The sequence below is a fragment of the Lontra canadensis genome, unplaced genomic scaffold, assembly GCF_010015895.1.
Source record: "Lontra canadensis isolate GAN:19392208 unplaced genomic scaffold, GSC_riverotter_1.0 scaffold138, whole genome shotgun sequence".
Taxonomy (NCBI): domain Eukaryota; kingdom Metazoa; phylum Chordata; class Mammalia; order Carnivora; family Mustelidae; genus Lontra; species Lontra canadensis.
The window spans coordinates 3,265,066-3,285,142 of NW_022631132.1; the positions used below are offsets into that span (position 1 = coordinate 3,265,066).

General features: G+C 42.0%; 1 protein-coding gene across 1 annotated transcript in view; it reads right to left on the bottom strand.

The window, feature by feature from the left end:
- The window catches only part of GPC3 (glypican 3), a 399,435-nt gene that overhangs the window by 356,156 nt on the left and 23,202 nt on the right, over window positions 1-20,077 (bottom strand). The window contains exon 2 of the mRNA XM_032843339.1: window positions 12,414-12,575. Within this exon, the coding sequence (XP_032699230.1) occupies window positions 12,414-12,575 (162 nt within the window). The remainder of the gene's footprint in view (window positions 1-12,413; window positions 12,576-20,077) is intronic.

Sequence of the window (20,077 nt, forward strand, 5' to 3'; positions counted from 1 at the left end):
AGGTTGCCACTTGCCACAGAACATCAGGATACAGTTAACCCACCCTAGTATGTCCCTACAGAGAACTGCTTCATAGCAGTGGAATTTGCAGCCTTCTGCCAAATAAAATTGGGGGGCCATTCTTGGGGTATTTTGTTTATTTCCCCATTACTGTACAGATTCCAACAGCACTTTCTATTTTTCAAACTATGATCATGATCATTTTTTAAGGTGGGGGGGGTCGGCACTGGGAGAGGGAGAGAGAGAATCCCAAGCAGGCTCCACGCCCAGCACGGAGTTCAACGCAGGACTCAACGTGGGGCTCCATCTCACAACCCTGAGATCACAACCCAAGCTAAAATCAAGAGTTGGATGCTTAACCGACTGAGCTACCCAGGCGCCCTGATCATGGTCATTTTTATGAGTTGCTAAGGCTTATTTTTGTCTTCTAAGGCCAAGGAAGATAGTGTGGTTCAATGACTTTGAAGTTAGAAACTTAATGCTGCCACTTACTGATTATGTGGCCTAAGGTGGATTGCTTAATAGCTCTTGACTCCAGTTTCCATTTCTTGTGAAATTGCAATAGTCATACCTAACAGTATCATTACTGTTATCAAGATTAATCAAACCTAACACACAGTAGACATTCAGTAAGCTAACCTCACTTCTCCTGCATGGAAATGACTCAGATGAGTTCAAGTATCTAACTTCACCAACTTTCCAGAGTCCTCTGACCTTCAAGAAGGCTTGGGTTATGAAAGTATACACTATCTTCCCCTCCCATCAAAACAAAAATAAAACTCCTCAAGGTTATATTTGAAATAATACATGTATCACTTAAGCATCTTCTCCTACTATAAGCCATCTCAACCATCTGGCAGAGCTTTCCAGAAAGAACATACTTTGTTTTTCTACTAATGATTACTTTGATGCATGAGATACTTTAATTATTTTTCTTGCCTCTCTGATTTTTTTAATCTGGCATTTAGAGAGGGGGAATTATGGTCATCTCGTGGTTTAAAAAAAAAAAAAGTTGTCCCAATAAACAACTCTTACCAGAATGTGTACCACAAAACTGTGCTAAACCACTGATTTATCTGATAGGCCAGTGTATCTGTTTCAAATATTAATTGCTAGAAAGAGTACTGTTTTTCTAGTCCCCAAGGAATAGGAGTGTGAACAGAAGGCTTTTGGGTTTTCCCCCACCTACTACTCTATTGGACAGGAACAGACGCTTTGGCCTCACTGAATGGGTTTCGTTAGCTATCCTTCAAGGGCGGGGGCATGTGGAAGTAAACACACATACTACATCAAAGAGTAGTTCCAGAGCCCATTTCCCCAGCTGGGAAGGTGGGATGGATGCCCAGAATCCGTGCTCCAGGCAGAGACTGATGGCAGGCAACATTTCACCACCCTCTGAGCACCTCTCCAACTACCAGAGCACAGACTCCAGTGTACTTCTAGACCCAAACTACTTCCTACTAAGTGGCCAGAAAGGTCTCAGATCCAGGGGAAGGAAAGGCAATGCTGTTTTCAGTACAGTAAATATGAACTTATCCAGATTAATAGTCAGTGTCAGGGGATAGCTGAATAACAACAAAAATAATCCTTTAAATGTTGAAGGCACTTTCATATACCTTACCTCTTCTGATCCATAAAAGCTGTGGCAGGTTGGCAGGTCAGGTGTTATCTTGCGCATACAAAAACAAACTGAGACAGTAAATTACTTACCAATTTTCACATAGCTAGTGTCAGAACAGGAAATAGAGCACATCTTTGATTCATGCCAAAGCTGTTACCAATCGATAAATAATCAAAGAATATATTGGAAACCAAAGGAAGACATTGATATATTGACTGAAGGTGTTTTAAACCCCCATAAAAAATGAAAAATCTAATAAACAAATTAGTAAATGCAATTAATAACACATAAAATGGGTTAGCATCCTGAATATATAAAGAGCTCTTACAAATCAATAAGAAAGAGGCAACTCAATATGAAATAATGAATAGCTAATTTTTTAATGACAAAAGAATATTAACAAAACTCACAAAATCAAAAGTACATACAACCATCAAATCTCCCTAGTAACCAAAGAGTACTATTTTTCACCCAAAGTAGGATTACCATAAAATGGCAAATGGTCAGGCAAAAGGAGGAAATAAATGTGAGAAACCTTAAAAACTATATTGCCTCTGACCCAGCAATCCTAGTTCCAGGAAATTATCCTGAGTAAATAATTAAGGATGTGCATAAATATTCAGTTATATGAACATTATTTATCTCCCTACAGTTTACTGAAAGTACCCTAAATTTCTAGCAGTTAAAGAAGGTTGGACTAATAACATGTGAGACAGCCATGGGACTAAGTACTATGTGGTCTCTAAATACTATGTTTGTACAATACTACATTGTATTATAGAAAAACATTATTGACATGGAAAGAAGGCTATATCACATGAGAAAGCTATATAATCCATTTTTTAAAAATATATACATACACCTATATATGTATAACACTGAACCAAAGTATGCAAGATTATATACCAAAATGGTAGTAGTACTTATCCTCTGGGAGCTAAAATGTAAGTCATTTTATTTTCCACTTTTTTGTTTGTGTTTTTTCATTTTCCCAATAAACATGTACAGTAGTTCCCCTCCTTATCCATGGGAATATATTCCAAGATGCTCTGTGGGTGCCTGAAACATGGATAGGGCTGAACCCTAGATAGATTATGTTTTTCCCTCTACATTTCCCTATATGTACATATATATGATAGGGTTTCATTTATAAATTAGGCACAGTAAGAGATTAACAACAATAACTAATAATAAAATAGAATAACAACTATAAACTGTAATAAAATTTATATGAATGTGGGCTCTCTCTCAAAGCATTTGATGGTCCTGTACTCACCCTTCTTCTTCCTGTGGCGATGTGAGATAAGATGCCCACGCGACGAGATCAAGTGAGGTGGGTGACATAGGCATGGTGCTATGGTGTTAGGCTACTACTGTCCTTTTGCCAATCTGTCAGAAGGAGAATCATCTGATCCTAGACTAGGGTTTACCTTGAGCAACTGACCCCATGGAAAGTAAAACCACAAACTGGGGAGGGCAGACTCCTGTGGTACTTATTTGTGTAGTCAAAACTTATTTTTTTTTAAGATTTTATTTATTTATTTGACAGACAGAGATCACAAGTAGGCAGAGAGGCAGGCAGAGAGAGAGGAGGAAGCAGGCTCCCCGCTGAGCAGAGAGCCCGATGCGGGGCTCGATCCCAAGACTCTGGGATCATGACCTGAGCCGAAGGCAGAGGCTTTAACCCCCTGAGCCACCCAGGCACCCCAAAACTTATTTTTTAAAAGAATATCCTGAACAAAAGTTTGCTCTATTACTTTTAAGTGACATTATAATCAGGAATGACACATTAGAGCATATTTGGAAAAGTCGACAGGCGTCGCAAGTCTCATGATTCTTGGTCACAAAGTGTAAATCCGTGGCACTGAGCCTTCTTCACAGGGCTCTGTGAAGAGCCTAGTTCAGGCTGGAAGAACAGACAGCCAGCGAGCCGGGGAGTGGGGAGGCCATAAGCAGAGGCTGAAGCTCAGGTATGGCATAGGACATTTCATCTCAAAACGGGAAAGCTTCAACCTATTAGCTACACTCTTAAGATCTTCTATCTGAGTAGAGTTTAAAACCTAAAAACAGGGGCGCCTGGGTGGCTCAGTCGGTTAAGCATCCGACTTCTGATTTCGGCTTAGGTCATGATCTCAGGATCATGAGATCGAACCACACATCAGGCTTCGTGCTGGGAATGGAGCCTGCTTGAGAGTCTTTCTCCTTCTCCCTCTGCCCCTCCCCACCATGCCTGGCTTACTCTCTGTCTCCCTAAAAAAATATAAATAAATAAATAAATAAATAAAACCTGAAAATAAGTGCTGCAGGCAACAGGTTGTATTTTTTTTTTCTATTTGGTCCTAGTGGTACTTGCTGCAAAGGATGCAGAAGAGTTGGAAATCTGTTTCTATTGATATTACTTCTTTTAATTCTGTATATGCGTAGATGCACATGTGCACGTGCACACTCCCCTGGGGTGAGTATTTTCTAATATCTCACCTGGGGCTATAGCAGTGAGATAGACTACACATAGGCCCTACCCTCAGAGAGATCATTCTCCAGTAAAGGAGACTCGTGTTAACAAAATATCCATACATGGATCACTACGAACTTGTAAGTGTTAGAAAGGAAAACACAGGATCCCAGGAGAGGGAGTACCGTGGAACCTGGTCTAGTCCAATGATTACATTTCAGTTAATCAGGTCCAGTACTAATGCTAAAGAACTTCCACCAAAAGAGGAAACATCATAAATATCCTGGTTCATTTTACCATTTTTGTTTTCCTTCCTCTCCTAATGCAACCCAATGGAATCAGAGTCTGCCATTGCTAGTTAGATCTTGAGGTTATGTTAACTCATTCAGACCACTAGGGGACTATTTAGAGAGTGCATACGATCTAGTCTTAAGTACACACACACACACACACACACACACACACACACGTACATGCATACACACACAGAAAGAGAAAAGAAGAAAACACATACAAAGTTACAAGCAGTTTTTTCTGAGTGATACGATTAGGAGTCAATATACTGGAACCTTTTTTATATGAATCATAATTACATGAAAGCACAGAAAAGCATTTTTTAATAAAGTACATGTGCCAGATATGTCACCGTCAATGCCACAGAGCAAAGAAAGATATTCTACCTCATCTACAATGATGCTGACAAACATACAACCGAGAATAACAGAAACAATGGCTGCTCTGCATTTGATTCCTACAGACCCATACAGAGTTGAGCTCTTCACAGCCCTCTTCTGAATTAACCCTGCTGAATTAATGGTTCAGAGAGAATTGACTTGCTCTGCGGTCACAAAGAGAGAACTTAGCAGATCTGGGACTTTGACTCCAGTCCCCCCGAAGCCCAAGCACATGTCTGTCACACTACACCCCTCTCTACATGTCTCCTAGGCATCTTGCTCTTTCGAGAGGGTAAGGCTGAGATGCTACGAGGTTAGCCAGGGAGTCCAGCAAGACTGGTATCTGGTAGGCAATTATTAATGTTCAAATTTTAATTTAATTTAGAAAAAGATGTGCACTGATTTACCTGACTCCCTCACCTGCCCTTCTCTTTGATCAAAAGCCATGTCTGCTGGGGAATTCATAAAGGCATTCTCCTCCAAGAACCTCTACCCTCTAGTCGGAATTAATCTTCTCCAACCTCACACTCCCATACAGAGGCGGGTTTCGTGGGAAGCTATTGAAACCTAAGCTTCAGGGACCCACACCTGTGATCCTCCATCTGGAAGAGCCAGGGGCATTTTGTAGCTTTTATTTTGTCTTCTTTTTCTTAAAGACGGCCCCCAGATTGTATAAGCTTTGGGCCCCACAAAACCTAAATCTACCCTTACTCCCCATGGAAGACTGGGGAGTGCTAAATGTTTCTCACAACATTTCTCTTAGGATGCCTTGTACCTGAGTTATTCGTGTATAAAAGTCTTGGTTTCTAGAAGTTGAAGGTAAGCAGGAAGTGTTTTTTATCTTTGAATCCCCCACAATGCCTGCCTCCAGACATGCTAGGTCCTTGCTCAGCAAATGTTTTCTAATTAAATACAACAGAATTCCCTTGCACGAAAGCAAGCTAGAATTGGGGAGGTTGCCCATGACCATGAAACAAAATACACAGAGGCAATATATAATATATGGTGGTTAAGGGCCCAGGCTCTGGAGCTGGCCTTCCCAGGTTCCCAATTGCCACCTCTGCCATTTGTTGGCTGACCTTAGACAAGTCACTTTGTCTCTCGAAAGCCCCACTTCCTCCAGGTGAAATGAGGCTAATAATAGTATCAACCTCAGATGGTTGCCATGAGGTTTCAATGAGATGATGCCAACAGAACACTTTCAAAGAGGAGACTTTCCATTTGATTCCCACCAACTCAGCACATGTTGGGAGAGGAGCCTTGATTCTACACCCAAGCCCTCAACTTCCTTCTCTCCACAGTCACCCCACTTGTCCTACCTATCCCCACCCAGACTCACTCAAACCCAGCCCAAATGACCCCAGAGCCTGCCTTCTTAATCATCACACTCTGGAGCTGGACAGGGAACCAAAGGAAGAGTCCAAAGGCCTGGCACTTCGTTCCACCTTTGCTGGTAGTCTACATGTGAGCTGACGGAGCCTGGAACTCAAATCAGAGACGAGGTCAGTGGGCATCAGTATGCACTCAGTGAGACCGCTGAGACCCAGAGAGGGCAGAGGGGAATGGGGTGGAGGGAGAGGATTCGAGGAAATGTGAAGGGAGAAACAAGACCTGGTGCCTGACTGGAAATCAGGATGAGGAAGAAGGAGGGGTATGGGGGCACAGCTCAGCCCCTGGAGGCCTCTCACAGTCAACAGAGGGAAAGGTGTTTTTAATTTCTACATTACTGCTTCCAGCTTAAAGGAAAATCATTTCTACCTCCACTCTACTGACAGGAGAATTCAAATCTCTCAAACATATGCTTCATTATACCGATATCAGGTACTGTAACTCAGTGAGACAGAAAGAGGAGGAGGAACATATGTTTTCAGAAAGTAAACAAATCCCAGTGTTGGTGGGGGGAGGGGGGGAGTAATCACGGGAGGCAAAAGTGGTATTTTTCCTGGAAGCTTCTAGAGGACAGGGACAATGTCCTTTAATTTGCTTTGTTGGGCCCACTAGTGAGAAAGTGGGCAGGAGCATGACAGCCATGGGGAGTGTGTCCAGAGCCCTGTTGAATCGAGGGGCATGAGCTGCGGTAAAGAGTTAATCCGTATAATCTCCTCACCTCATGTTGGCCGCAGAACAGTCTCCACCCGCACACTGAGTCATTTTTCTAAGCTCTTTTTATTAAAAAGAGTTTTCAGCCTAATGACTGACTTTTCTAAATCAGTAAGAGGGCACAGTAAAGGTGTATAACTCCCCCAGCCTCTGGCTCTGCGAGAGCCACAGAATTTTGAAACCCACTTGAATCCGAAAGTTCTAAGTATGAAATGAAAATGACTTTAAACACCCAGTTTCCAATTGTTTGTCCCATAGCACTAATAATTAAATAATCGCATTTTTTAAAACTTTGTAACCAAACTATCTCTTTGAGTCAGCGCCATGAAAGTACACTAATTAAAGCCAGCATCTTCTGAGCTCTGATGAGAAATTCACCCTTTTATAATGGGATTACTAGAGCTTTGCGGTACAGATGAGTGGCTTGATTAATAATTTACATTTTTGAGGCTATATAACCTGACTCATGGTCATGGTTTGCGTTCCTAAAGTTCTTCTATCCAGTTTAATGTTATTACATTTTGCTCTGGCAAATGAATTAAGTTCTGATTAGACATCAACGTAATTATTCTCTCCCCTACATTATTTTCAAGGAAGCAAGGGTTGTGACAGGATGGCCAGTGGTCAGAGTCAGGGACTCGCTGGGGCTCGGCCTGCACACACCTGGAGCATGCACAGGAGAGCTGTCAGACTAGTCAAGGGGAACAACTGTGAAATGGAGAAAAATTGCTCAGTGCTAACTTAAAAACCCCCCGCAACATTATAAAAACTAAATGAACAAATGATTGAATCTCAAAAACATGTTTATCAACATTCGAGCAATTATTTAGTCACATATTAACTGCAAAGGAAAAAAAGCTTTGCCTGAACAGTTATTTCAAGCAGAAATGACTGGAGAAATTGCTCTGAGCTGATGGAAAAGGGTGTTCTACCCAAGGTCAATTTTATTTAGGGGGAGTGGGAGAGACAGGAATCTGACAGAAAAAAAAAAAGTATAAGAACTGCCAAGAACAGATGGAAATGGGAAACAAGGGAGTGAAGAAACAGCAGCACATAAACACTGTCCCCCTCTCACCACAGCACCCCCCCATGTGGAAATGTGTCATCTCTGCCATAGAAAACAGGTAGGAGAAAACCATCCAGCACCGCCATGATTCCACAGGCCAGACAATGCAATTAAAATATGGCCTGAAAAAACTACATGTGGCCTGAATGTGACAAACCCCTTCCACTCTAGCTGCTTGCTTGTGTGTAAAATATATCAGATAGGGGCCAGAAGAGAAGCTTAGGGAGGCTGGGGAAGAAAGGCTAGCTCCTGGCGGTATTGACATTTTGAACAGCACAGCAGTTTCACATCTACGAAGGTACAAAACACACCCCTTTTCCAAAGGCTACTTTACCTAAGTGCTCTCACACCTGTGCACGGGATATCCTCTGTAGGGGGCAAACGTGGGTGAATTGCATCATGGCCTCCAGCTTTACCGGGGCTCATGTCTGTAATGGAAATGTGCCATTTATCTGGCACCCCCGGTGCTTTCGAGGTAATAGCTTTAGAGATAATCACGCTGGGACACAGGGCTTTACAGTTTTCAAGACACATTCATATAACTACCTCTCCCCTAGGAGGTAAGCAGGACTGTAACTATCACCCCCATTTTGCAGATCACAAAACTGAGGCTAATGGAGTCTAAGTAAGCCCCTGTAGTCATAAAGCTTACCAAGACAGAACTAGAATTAGAACTGAGATGTTCTGACTCCAAGCCCAGTGTTTCTTCCATTGCCTTTCAGATACATACTCCCCCAAATATATTTTAGCTCCTTCAAATGAAAATGTGAAGGAAAAGAAAAATGGTGCAAGTAACTTGATCTTTCTTTATTGATTCACAGCCGTCACTACAGACATGGGCTATTGCCCCTCCTATAATACAGGGGCTACTGAGACACGTAGGTTATACCCCTCTACTGAATGTCTTCCGGACTGCCCCACTCAGTGAGCCCCCAAGTCTACTTTCATGTTTTCCACCCTTCCTGGCACTCATAACTTCTTGCTGTTCATAGATACCTCCCTCTGGCATTCTTCCATAATCCTTCCACCTAACTCCTTAACCTACCGCCTGCTAGAAAACTAGAAAATCCAGCCTGTAAAAAGACCACACGTAAATGTGGGACAGTAGTGGGTACTGAACGAGGGCCTGAGAATTTCTCAGTGACCTCAGCAGGAGCTCCATAGCATTCCAGGAGCACAGGGATGTCTTCTGCTTAACCACTCTGGTTCTCCCCTCTGAAGAAGCTGAACTGGCTTCTTGCGGGTTAGGCAACTTCCAGAAAAGCTGAAGCGTGTTCTCCCTCAAAGTCAGGGGTACACTGGGGAAGACTGGAATCATCCAAAATACAGAAAAAATTCCTAGGCCTATCGCCCCAAATACTCCCTGATGGGACACGTTTGACAGTTAGAATGCCATCCTGCAAGGAAAAAAGAGCTCTAGGATTGAACGTGCAGAGGTGGCGGAGAGAGGATAAAACATTAATTAGGAAGACCATGTCAGATGATGACCCGAAAGAAGCCAAGGCATCAGTGAGTTTCTTCATCTGTAAAATGGAGATAATTACAGTAGGAACCTCAGAGAGCTGCTGGGAAAATCCAATGAGAGAATTATGTAAAAGTAAGCATCATATAGCAGGCATTTAATAAATTGCCATTAGTAGTATTATCATAGTAATTATTATGAGGTAGGGGAGAAGAAAAAGAGACAAAAATCTTTTAGTGGAGTTTTTCAAAAAGAATTAATTAAGCAGAAACAAAAAACGATTGTGCTGCCCCATTTTACTAAGCACATCCGAGTAAATTAAATTTAGGAAACGAGGCAATGCAAAGATTGAAAATAAAGAACAACTTTTTTTTAATGCTTCAATCATTATCAAAACAACATTAGCAAGAGAGCACTCCAACCGCTGTAGCGAAGGGCCCCAGGCTCATTTATGAGGGCAAAGGCTTCTTGCAAACGAAGACATAAAATCCAAATTGAGGCAGTAAGGATTGCTCGTGGAACTGTGCACATATTTGCAGAAAGCATTCGCTGCTTAAATACCCCCAGTGTGGACGAGTGAGGGAATCCTAAAGAGATTGTGGATCTAGGCCAATATCAAGATGAGCTTTCTTCAACTTCATGTGGTGGGGGAAATAGCTTGCATCAAATTTCATAGAACTGAATTATTGGAGCAAGGATTTGGTCTACCGGAATCTTGGGGAGGGAGTGTATTTTATGGAAGAAACAACTGTGCCCTCCCAATTTCAGCTCATCAGAATAGTAAGTAATTATAAGGGGGACAAAAGTGGCTCCTCTCTTTTTCTTAGCAATCAATAATACATCAGCTTGCCTCAGTCCCTGATTTTCATCTTGTCCCTCCCAATGTTCGTTACAGAAAGAATTGGGGGGCGATGTTTCTACAAACATGGCATAATTGCCTTGAGGTCTGAGACCATGGTTTCTTTTTTCTTATGGGGTTTATTTGCTCTAAATGGGAAGCAGGGAAAGAATAAGGGAATGAAACAAGAGAAAGAATTGAGTCCATATGGTGATGAGGTGGAAGGCCCCAGCCGCGAGTTCAGACATCACTGAGTTGTCTCCATGTTCCTTTGCCAGACTTGTCCTCCTATGTTCACAACTGGAGAAATAATACATATTTGTGTGTGTACATGCGTGTGTGTGAGACAAAGAGAGAAAAGATACAAGTAGTAGGTGCTACCCTCCCCCCTTTCCAGCCTCTGTTCACATGACTAGTGTCCAACCTCCACGCTACGCCAATCAAAATCTGGTCAGAACTTCCTTTCTCTCCTCATCTTGTGCTGCTCCAGGCCTAGAAAACACAATATGCAAAATGGAAGACTGGAAAAAAAGATGGAGGACTGGGTAGAGACAGAAGGGCTGACACCCAAGGCCCTCAGATGGCAGGTATTACCGCTACTCCACATAGTGGACTACCAGCGTGCTCAGTCTCCCACCCACCTCCAGCAGGCCCACAGCTGTCAGGTAACACCAGTGGGCCTGGTTATTCTGCGAATGAAACCACTCCCAAACACTCCATTTTGAAAAGCCCCTGAACACCCCCCAAGAGTCAGATTCAGCTCTTGGCTTCGACAAAATTCTCATGTCCCATCACTTCTTACCACCCCACTTTCAGTCAGCAGCTCAGCTCCAAAACCAATCTAAGAAGTACATGAATGGCACATGTATTTTTAAAACCAGCCTAAATTATTCATTTGATCGCCAAACTGTTAGTCTCCACAAACTCTTCACAAGAGTCTGACCGCATACGTAAGTGAACAAATACCTCACGCTTCTATACTGTACTTCATATAATCAACCCAACATTCCCTGAGGCTTTGACCCAGGGAACTATCATGAATGTAGGCCTTATTAGCTAATTGGAATAATTTTCTTAGCTAATTCTAAGATTTTCCTTGCAATACACAAAATAAGCTATAATCAACCTACCTTATAATTCAAAGAGGTTAATCCTTAACAAGGTGCCAGAAACCTACAAATTTGGAACGTCAGGTCATCAGAAGAGATTTTTTCTATCTAAACTCCAATTCTCTGTAGAGCAAGAAAAAGGGAGCTGGTGTCCTGTGCTTCAGGGAAGGCAGAAGCAAGCCCCAATATCTGTAATTAATTTCCCCTCCCAGGAGGCAGCATACCGAGGTAGTTAAAAATATAGGCTCTAAGAGCAAGGCCGCCTAGATTCAAATCCTGCTTTCCCCCATTAATTAGTTGTGTGGCCTCAGGCAAATTACTTAAGCATTCTGTGCCTTGGCTTTTCATCCCTTACATGGGGATGCTGATAATAAGCCCTACTTCCTAGGGTTATTGCGAAGACTAAAGGAACAAATACACAGAGAGCACGTCACCATCATTCCTAGCAGGGTCTTTGAATTGAAGGAGGTACTCTCCATCCTGCTGGGTTGGTCCTACTGGTCAGTGAGGAGAAATGGAATTTCTGACCCATCCTGGCAACGCCACCACAGGTCCTTTTATAGTCACACACAGGTGTAGTAAGGACGGAGACTCACAAAGAAAGAAGAGGTGGTCCACTCACACAAATGAGAAAACATAGCGCCTTTGAGCCAAGCTCCCGATCTCTCTGGAAATGGTCCCCGTGGTCAGAAGGAGTTCAGGCGTGTTCCACAGCCATCTAACCCACGCCAGGAGAAAACTGGTATTTAAGAAACCTCTTTTGTTGTTGTTTTTTTTTTTTTAAACTTCTCTTCGGGGCTTGTTGAGAGAAGATATCATTTACCCTTTCTGTAGGGATTTGCAGCCATCGCACACAGGTAAACAGAATGTCCTTGGACAATGACTTTGGACAATGCCTGCCTCTCCAAAGAGTGAAACGCCGTGTCTCTAAAAACTGTGTTTTTCCTGAAACAGAATCTCTCACTGGGAGGTTTCTCTGTCAAGTGTTAACGCTGTCATGGTCATTTATAAATTAGACTTAGCATCTGAAAGCCCAGCGCCCAGAGAATGATACGAAGGGGTGCACGTCTAAAACGATCCCCCGCACTCACCTTGGAAAACTGCGGCGTTCTGGATGATCAAGAACTTGAGCTCCATACTTGCAGACTGAAGCAGCTGTTCCATGTTCAAGCGCGCGGTCAGTTGGTACTTTTCTTCCATCTTTCTGGAGCAGCACGTCGGACCCTTGGGGAGACATACTTGCAGATCTGATCCTGAAACAAACAAGTGTTCCACGTTTCAGTAAGCAGAATGTCACACACACATACACGAAGTGAACAAGGTAAGACAATGCATTTCTTTTAAATACAGTAAAATCGTGATTATTCAAAATTAGTGTTTATCTTAACGAATCCCTGCTTTCTCCCAATTATCTTTATGACTGATTCTTTTTGAATAACCATTAGAATTAATTGCCTAGGTTTGACTCATAAATTCTGCACAAACCAATTTATAGCACAAAGTAGACGTCATTGAACACCGATATTTAATTTGTCTGTGAAAAGATTAATCTTCACTCCTATAATTTATTTTTCTTGATTATAATTTATGAATGAGAGCACAACCAAGAGGCAATTTTCAAAATTCCAGTTATGATTTCCTAATGAAATGTATGTCTGCCACCCCAGTGTGTCTTTTTGGGATAAATGATTAAAACATCAATATCTTATCAAAGCTTTGCTGTTGTTGTTAACTAAAGGTCTGGGGTAAGATTCACAGAGGAAATACCCAGAGGACAACATCAACATTCTGACATTCACCAAAATCCCTTACAACTACAACATTCTAATGCTATTCAAATGTCGACCTCTGAACTCCTGAGTCACTTCCTTGCACCTCGCTTATGATGCATGGTACCTTTTTATTTCTGCAACTCCATAAAAAGTTGTCGAATTAAGAATCTCCTCACTTATTCCAAAATTAGGGAATCAGAACCTCTACTCAGTCCTCATCCAATGGGAATCAGAACCTCTCAGTCCTCATCCAATGTGACCTTTGGCAGCAATCCTCCCAGTCAACCAGTCTCTTCTTAAAAGGCTCTCCTCCTCCCTTGTTATAGTGAACCTACCCCTGCCCCCCCCCCACACACACACCCCTACAGCTATGGCTACTCTTCTCTGATTTTCCATTCTTCCTCCTCTTCTTCCTGTCACTTTAACGTTATTGACCATCCCTGCGTTCTACATCTCCCCCCACCCATGATCTCATCTCATCTATGGGACTGCTGAACTCCCTAACCCAGGCCTAACCTCTCTTCTAAGCTCGAAAACTTCCTATCTGCAACCCCTCCATGGGCCTCTCAAATTCAGCCTACTCCAAACTGATCTCTATGTATCACACACACACACACACACAGAGTTCCATCTCTTGTGTTCTATATCTCAGTTAATAAAGATCATCTGCCAAGTTTCCAAATGACTGAAACCTTTGTCATTCTCAGCTCTCCCCTGGGGACGCAAGGCATTTCTGCACCGGTGGAGGTCTTCACAGCATATGAATGAAAATTCAAGCCAGGGGCGTAGATGAGAGTCATTCAACAAATATTTTATTCGGCATCTACCACGTGCCAAGCATCCTGGATATAACAGATATATACAGACACGCATACATAGTTTGTATATACGTTGTGTATATGTATAGTTTGTGTATATACTGACACACACAGTCAAGTAGTGATGAGTACTACAGAGAAAATAGAACTAAGGAAGGACAGCAAAACAAACTGTGGTATATACATACAGTGGATTATGACTCAGCCATACAAAGGAATAAACTATCGATCCATGCTACCACGGCAACGGGCCCCAAAAACATTATGCGAAGCCATAGAAGCCACATCAAAAAACCCTACATACTCTACGGTTCCATTTATACAAAAGTCTCCCAAATGAGAATTAACCTGTAGTGACAGAAAGCAGTTCAGTGGTTGTTGGGGAGGGGACACAGGGCAGGGACGGGGCCACAGTCAGGAAGTTTGGCAGAGCGATGGATAGATTCATAATTTTGGTTGCAGTGACTGTCTCCTGACTATACACGTGTCAAAATTATCAAATTATACCCTTAAAATATGTACTTTATTGTATGTTAATTGTACCTCAATAAAATTGGTTTTTTTTATGTTTAAAAACCAAAGTCAGGGAGGTAGGGTAGATGGTGGTGGCAGCAACAATTCTATTTAATAGGATCGTCAGGAAAGGCTTCTTTCATAAGGTATCATCTAAGGAGAGACAAAGGAAATGATGAGGCATTCCCTGATTTTATATCTTCTGCCAATACTAGCAAATATTAAGTCCAATCTCCCTCCTCTTCTGCAACTCCCACTGTACTCAGACTCTCCCTCCAACCAGCATTTGTCGAGATCCTTCTGTGGTGAGCATGCGCATCTCAGACCTCCTACTGTGCTGCATGTAACTAACCGACGGATGGTCCCAGCTGCTGCTGATGGTCCCAGCTGCTGCGCTCTGAAGTCACCGCCATGTTGTATCTGGGCCACCATCCTCAGGGCCTGCCCCAGCCAATGTCGGAGCATAACAAAGATGCTAAGTTCTGTGAGCATGGGACTCGGCTGACAGGGATTTTGGCTCAAGGACTCCCCATTGACCTTGACAAAACTTTCTGAAAACAGTACTGCAGTCAAAGATTCTTCCTACTCTACCTTCCTTCTTTCGCTCCCTCCTCCACAGGGTCAGACCTACGCCACAGTGTGAGGTTCCTTCCGGCATCCTTGAGCTCCCTGCTCCTTTTCCTTCACAAATGTTTTCCCTCAGAAACCCCTTATACATGTAGGGCCCTACTGGCATCAGCTTCTCAGAGGACTCAGTCGGACTCAACTTCCGGGTGCCAAGCACTGTGCTACATGGTGAAGGTCCCATGTTGAACAAGAGAGACATGGTCCTGACCCCAAAGAGCTCACGGTCTAAAGGGGTTGACAGAGATAAATACTGAAGACATAGGAAATGAGTGCAATAAAGCAGCACAGTTAGTCAAGATGACAAAACATGTATATGAGGTAGAGGGGAAACTCCCCCAAAGTCCTGTGAGGTCTTTGGCAAAGCAAGGTCCTGTAATAAACATGAAATCTTCCTGAAGGAAAACACACGCAGACATTTTAGACAGCTTTGTAACAACTGAGATTTTAAAAAATGGGGGGTGGGGTGGGAGTGCGTACGGGAAGAGACTAGTTAGTCCTAAGTGACCAGAAAATTTCTTTCTATTACAACTTATTTCCCTAGGAATTCCAGTTAATCACGACCTTAATGTATGTGTCCAAGTTCTATTTTCTTAATTTAGGAATGAAATTCATCAAGTGTTGCCTCGCATGACATCACCGTTGGGAGTCCAGGATATGGACTTCGAGCACTCCCCTTCCCCTTCCTCAAGGGAGCTGACAAAAGCAGTCAACGGAGAGCACAGATAATACATATCACCAAACCAAATCCAGCACTGCAATTTATAGCGCTGGATGGAAAGGTGATTTTTAATGTGTCAAAATACAATTTGGGGTCTGGAGACACAGGGTTCAGATTTAACTCCTATAAATGTCAATCTCAGAGACAAGCCTTAAACTGATATTAAATACGGTCTAAGCTTAAAGGCTTTATGATTATCTTCTGAAAAAGAAAACAGAGCTAGTTCTAGCTCACTGTGTTCTTTCTATAGGCGGTTACAATATATAATGCTATTCTAGGAATAGAAAGTGATGTGGTTTACTGGACCACGAAGGGAAAGAGTCCCCTTCGGGAAGAGTGGCTAATCTAGATTGAAACAAAGTTGGCTGGGACACGCGTGTAGATAGGAAAATCCTATAGAGAAGATACTTGCCATGTACCAAGGTCCTGTCCATTTGACAATGTTTTATCTACTTTCTTGATAAACTGATGCCTGAGTCATATGTGTTTAAAATAGCTGTATTTGAATACATTCATAAAATTCAATGTTATAAAAAAAAATCCCTTGTGTTTCTCAGTTTCCGCTGGTGAGGACTTCCCGTTTTCAGGAACGGTAGGGTTTATTCGGCAGCATGGCTGCTGATAGTGTTCCAGCTCTAGCCAGCGGGAATCATAATATAATGGGGCTCAAATCTTTCCTCTGTTAAGTGCTAGGAGTTTGTTAGGTCTCAGAAATAACAAATCACCACTCAGTGTACCTGCAGAAACCCGGGACCGCCTCTTTGAATCACCATGACACCAGTTTGGTTTGCCTTTGATGGATAACTCCTAGAGTAACTTAAGAGATTGCATAGTGTGGCCCTTTCCCCTGGGTTGGGCAGGTCTTATCATTGCAAAAATTTCCACTCCCTCAAGAATTCATTGAGCCAAACATCTTGAGAGCAACAAAATATCAAGTGAGAATTTGGGGGAAAAGATCTCAGACATCATGAAGAAAGATGTAGCTTGTACCCAGATATAAGAAATGTACATATACTAACATCTACCTTCCCTCCCAGTTAACACTACCTGATCAATAAACCAGTACAACTGATCTGGGGGCTAAGAGTTAGCTAGGGTATTTGAGGAAGTAAAAACATCTATAAGCTGATAAAAATTCAGAATTTCCAAGCCAGGAATAGCGAAATATACGCCAAAGGGAAAAACATTTTAAGTACATTTCATATAACTCACAGGCCAGCACAAGAGAACATAAGGAACAAAGTGGGCCAGGAGAGCTAGACATGCCTAAATGAAATGACAATAATGAAAAATGAACCATTTCAATGCAGGAACAGAGGCATAAAAGAAACAAAGCAGAACCAAAAGAAATAAAGAAAGAATTTAGAGAGGAATCCTCATCAATGAAACAAAGAATTACTCTGGAAACCAAATCTCAAGTGGGATGAATAAAAAGTAACCAAGGGCAAATGACTAAGGAGGTACACCAAGACCTGGTACATACTTGTATGAACGAAAGCAGAAAGGCCAATTCAAGAACTCAGATGCAACCTACAAAAGACACAATAAATATCAAAGCATTCTGTAGGAATGTCAGGAACAAAAGAAGGTTAAGGGGAAATAATTCCTTTATTAGACAGGAAAAGTAATCGTTGACCACACTCATCAGAGAGGTGCTCATATTTTTTTATGTCAAAATGGAATTCAGCTAGGAAATGGGAATAGAGACAAGCAATATAGCCTGGGATGGAGATGACGAGAAGGCTCAGCAATTGACTATTCAAATGAGCCATAAAGGTTCAAGTCTTTGGAGCTTAATAACTTTGGATTCCCAGATGCTTAAAAAAAAAAATTTAACTGAAGTCATTACAGGGCTGCTAGTACCCATTTATTTTGGAGGATTAAAAAGTACCTTCATACTATAATCTCCTCTCCCAGATTTTCCATTCCTGAAGAACAGAGAATGACACCCACCTCCTTGGGATGCCCTGTCTATCCCATTCAGCCCTGTGCATACAGTGTTGAATTAATGAGGGCCGCAGATTGAGAACACTGGTAAAAACAAACAAACAAACAAACAAAACAACCTTTGTGTCTCTCTGATCTAAAACAAGGGAGAGGAGACAGATGACCCTGAAAATTTTACATCTGTGTGCTTAACTTTGATCTTGGAAAAAATATCTTTAAATACCACAAAAATCAATTTCCGAACATCTTGAAGATACACAAAGAGAGGTTTCACTTGAAGGAACTATAAAGTAATTTATTTCGAATTATTTTGAGGCAAGGTCTTCCTAGCACACTGGGTCCGAGTCTGGGTCTGACAACTGAAAAGGGATATTTGGGTCATGGCAGCTTTCCTCTAAGGATTCTTGCCACATGGGCCCATACTGGGCACCCTTACCAGTTGCTTCCCCTCCCAGAGGCTAGGCCACCGGGAGGCCACAGCAGGCTCTTTCCTGATGTATACTCTTGTTTCAGGGGATGTCTTAGCCTTGGCTACCCATGGCCTTGCTTTCCTGACCTCCATCCATCCTTTGGACCCAGTTCTTGTTCTTTTTTTGCTCCATTCAAGAACTTGCAGCCATAGGCTCACACACTCACCCAGAGACCCCATTCCAAGCCTGAGCCTTGCCCCTAATTGGAAGAGGAGAGCGAACAATGTGCTATGGGTCTGTCTAAATACATCTGTTCTATTGGATTTTATTCCAAATCAGCAAGTAGTAAATGGCCTGAAGGTCAGCATCATGGCAGGCACCATGGGCGGGAAAAGATCAATCGCAGTGTGCCCCCTATTTTGTCAAGTTGCTTATAAATGTAGTCCTACACCACCACTGGCTAACAACGCAAGCAAGGGTAGTCACTGAAATTCCACATGCCTTTCTGTCCTTTGCTCTAAAAGGGGATTATCAATAACCCTTACCTTACAGAGTCATTGCAAGGGTTGAATGAGATGATGCGGGTAAAGCTCTCACCTTCTTGGCACAACACGGGTTAAGTAACATTAAAATAAACAAATACAAAACTCACACGAAGAGACCAGACTTTCACACAAGAATAGCTAGAGAAGAGAAAAGGTTGGTATATGGTCAGGTGACAAAATATGCAATATCTTTTCTGAGGTGATGGAAAGAGTCTCTATTTTCTTTGGGGATAGGGGTTACACGGGTGTGTACATTTGTAAAAACTCATTAAATTCTTCACTCAACACGGGTGTATTTTATTGTTTGTAAATTATCTCAGTCAAGGTGATTTTTAAAAATATGTCCTATGGACAACATTTGCTAGGTAAATGAATGCTCACCAGAGACTCTGGGGGCCAAACGGGACTTCTAGGGGAGGTAGGGCTTGAACCAGATGGGAAGGATTTGGAAAAGCCAAGGGGTACAATGTGTTTGGTGGCAGCAGCGTACTAGGGCAAGACTAACCTGCCTGGAGAGAAGCTGGAATCTGGGGCACAGCTAGCTTCTCAGGGCAGAATGTGAGTTTGGACAGAAACCTGTGGGCTTGGCCCCATAGGCAGTAAAGGCCCACTGCTGGTTCTCGAACAAAAGCATAATGCGTGGAGGAGAGCTGTGTAGGCAGATGAGTCTTAAGCCTGAAATTGGGAAAGGACTAAATAACCCCTCAAGGTCACTTCAAGCCTGCCAGTTCTCTAATTACCTTTATTGTGTTGTATACATTGGTTATTTTACTCAACTGCAATTTTACTAATGACTATAAATTGTCAAAAATCCCATTAAAAAACACAATAAAGAACAGAAGAAATATTAATGTAGACCTCGCTCGTTATACTTTCCTAAGAGCAAGATAAAACATATTCGAATAGCAACAGAAGAGGAGGAATCCTCAGGGCTCAGTAACAATGAAAATTGAAATTTTTTCCATATATATATATATATATATATATATATATGAATATGATGATTTGACACATTTCATTGCCAAGGTCTGCTTTGTGGCAGATTACTTTTTTTGCTAACAAAGGTACATTGTGCTAAAAAAAATGATGTAATATCATCATTAAAGTAATATTAAGCAAAAGAATGAGTGATATCCCAAACTGGTTGCTTCGTGACTTGTAGGGAAAGTAATAGATGCCTATTAAAATTATCCAAAGGATTAAGTGCAGGTTGCTCTACTAATGAACCAAAAAAACATACCAGGCACTTTTAAAAGATTTTTTTTTAAACAGAGGACAAGTCAATTAGCCATCCAAAAATATTAACTAATTTCCTTAGCATATAATAGTGACTTGCTATTAGAATGGTGCCTTTTCCCCTAATTAATCATTATCTAAATCAAATCTTACACGCTCATTAATTTCT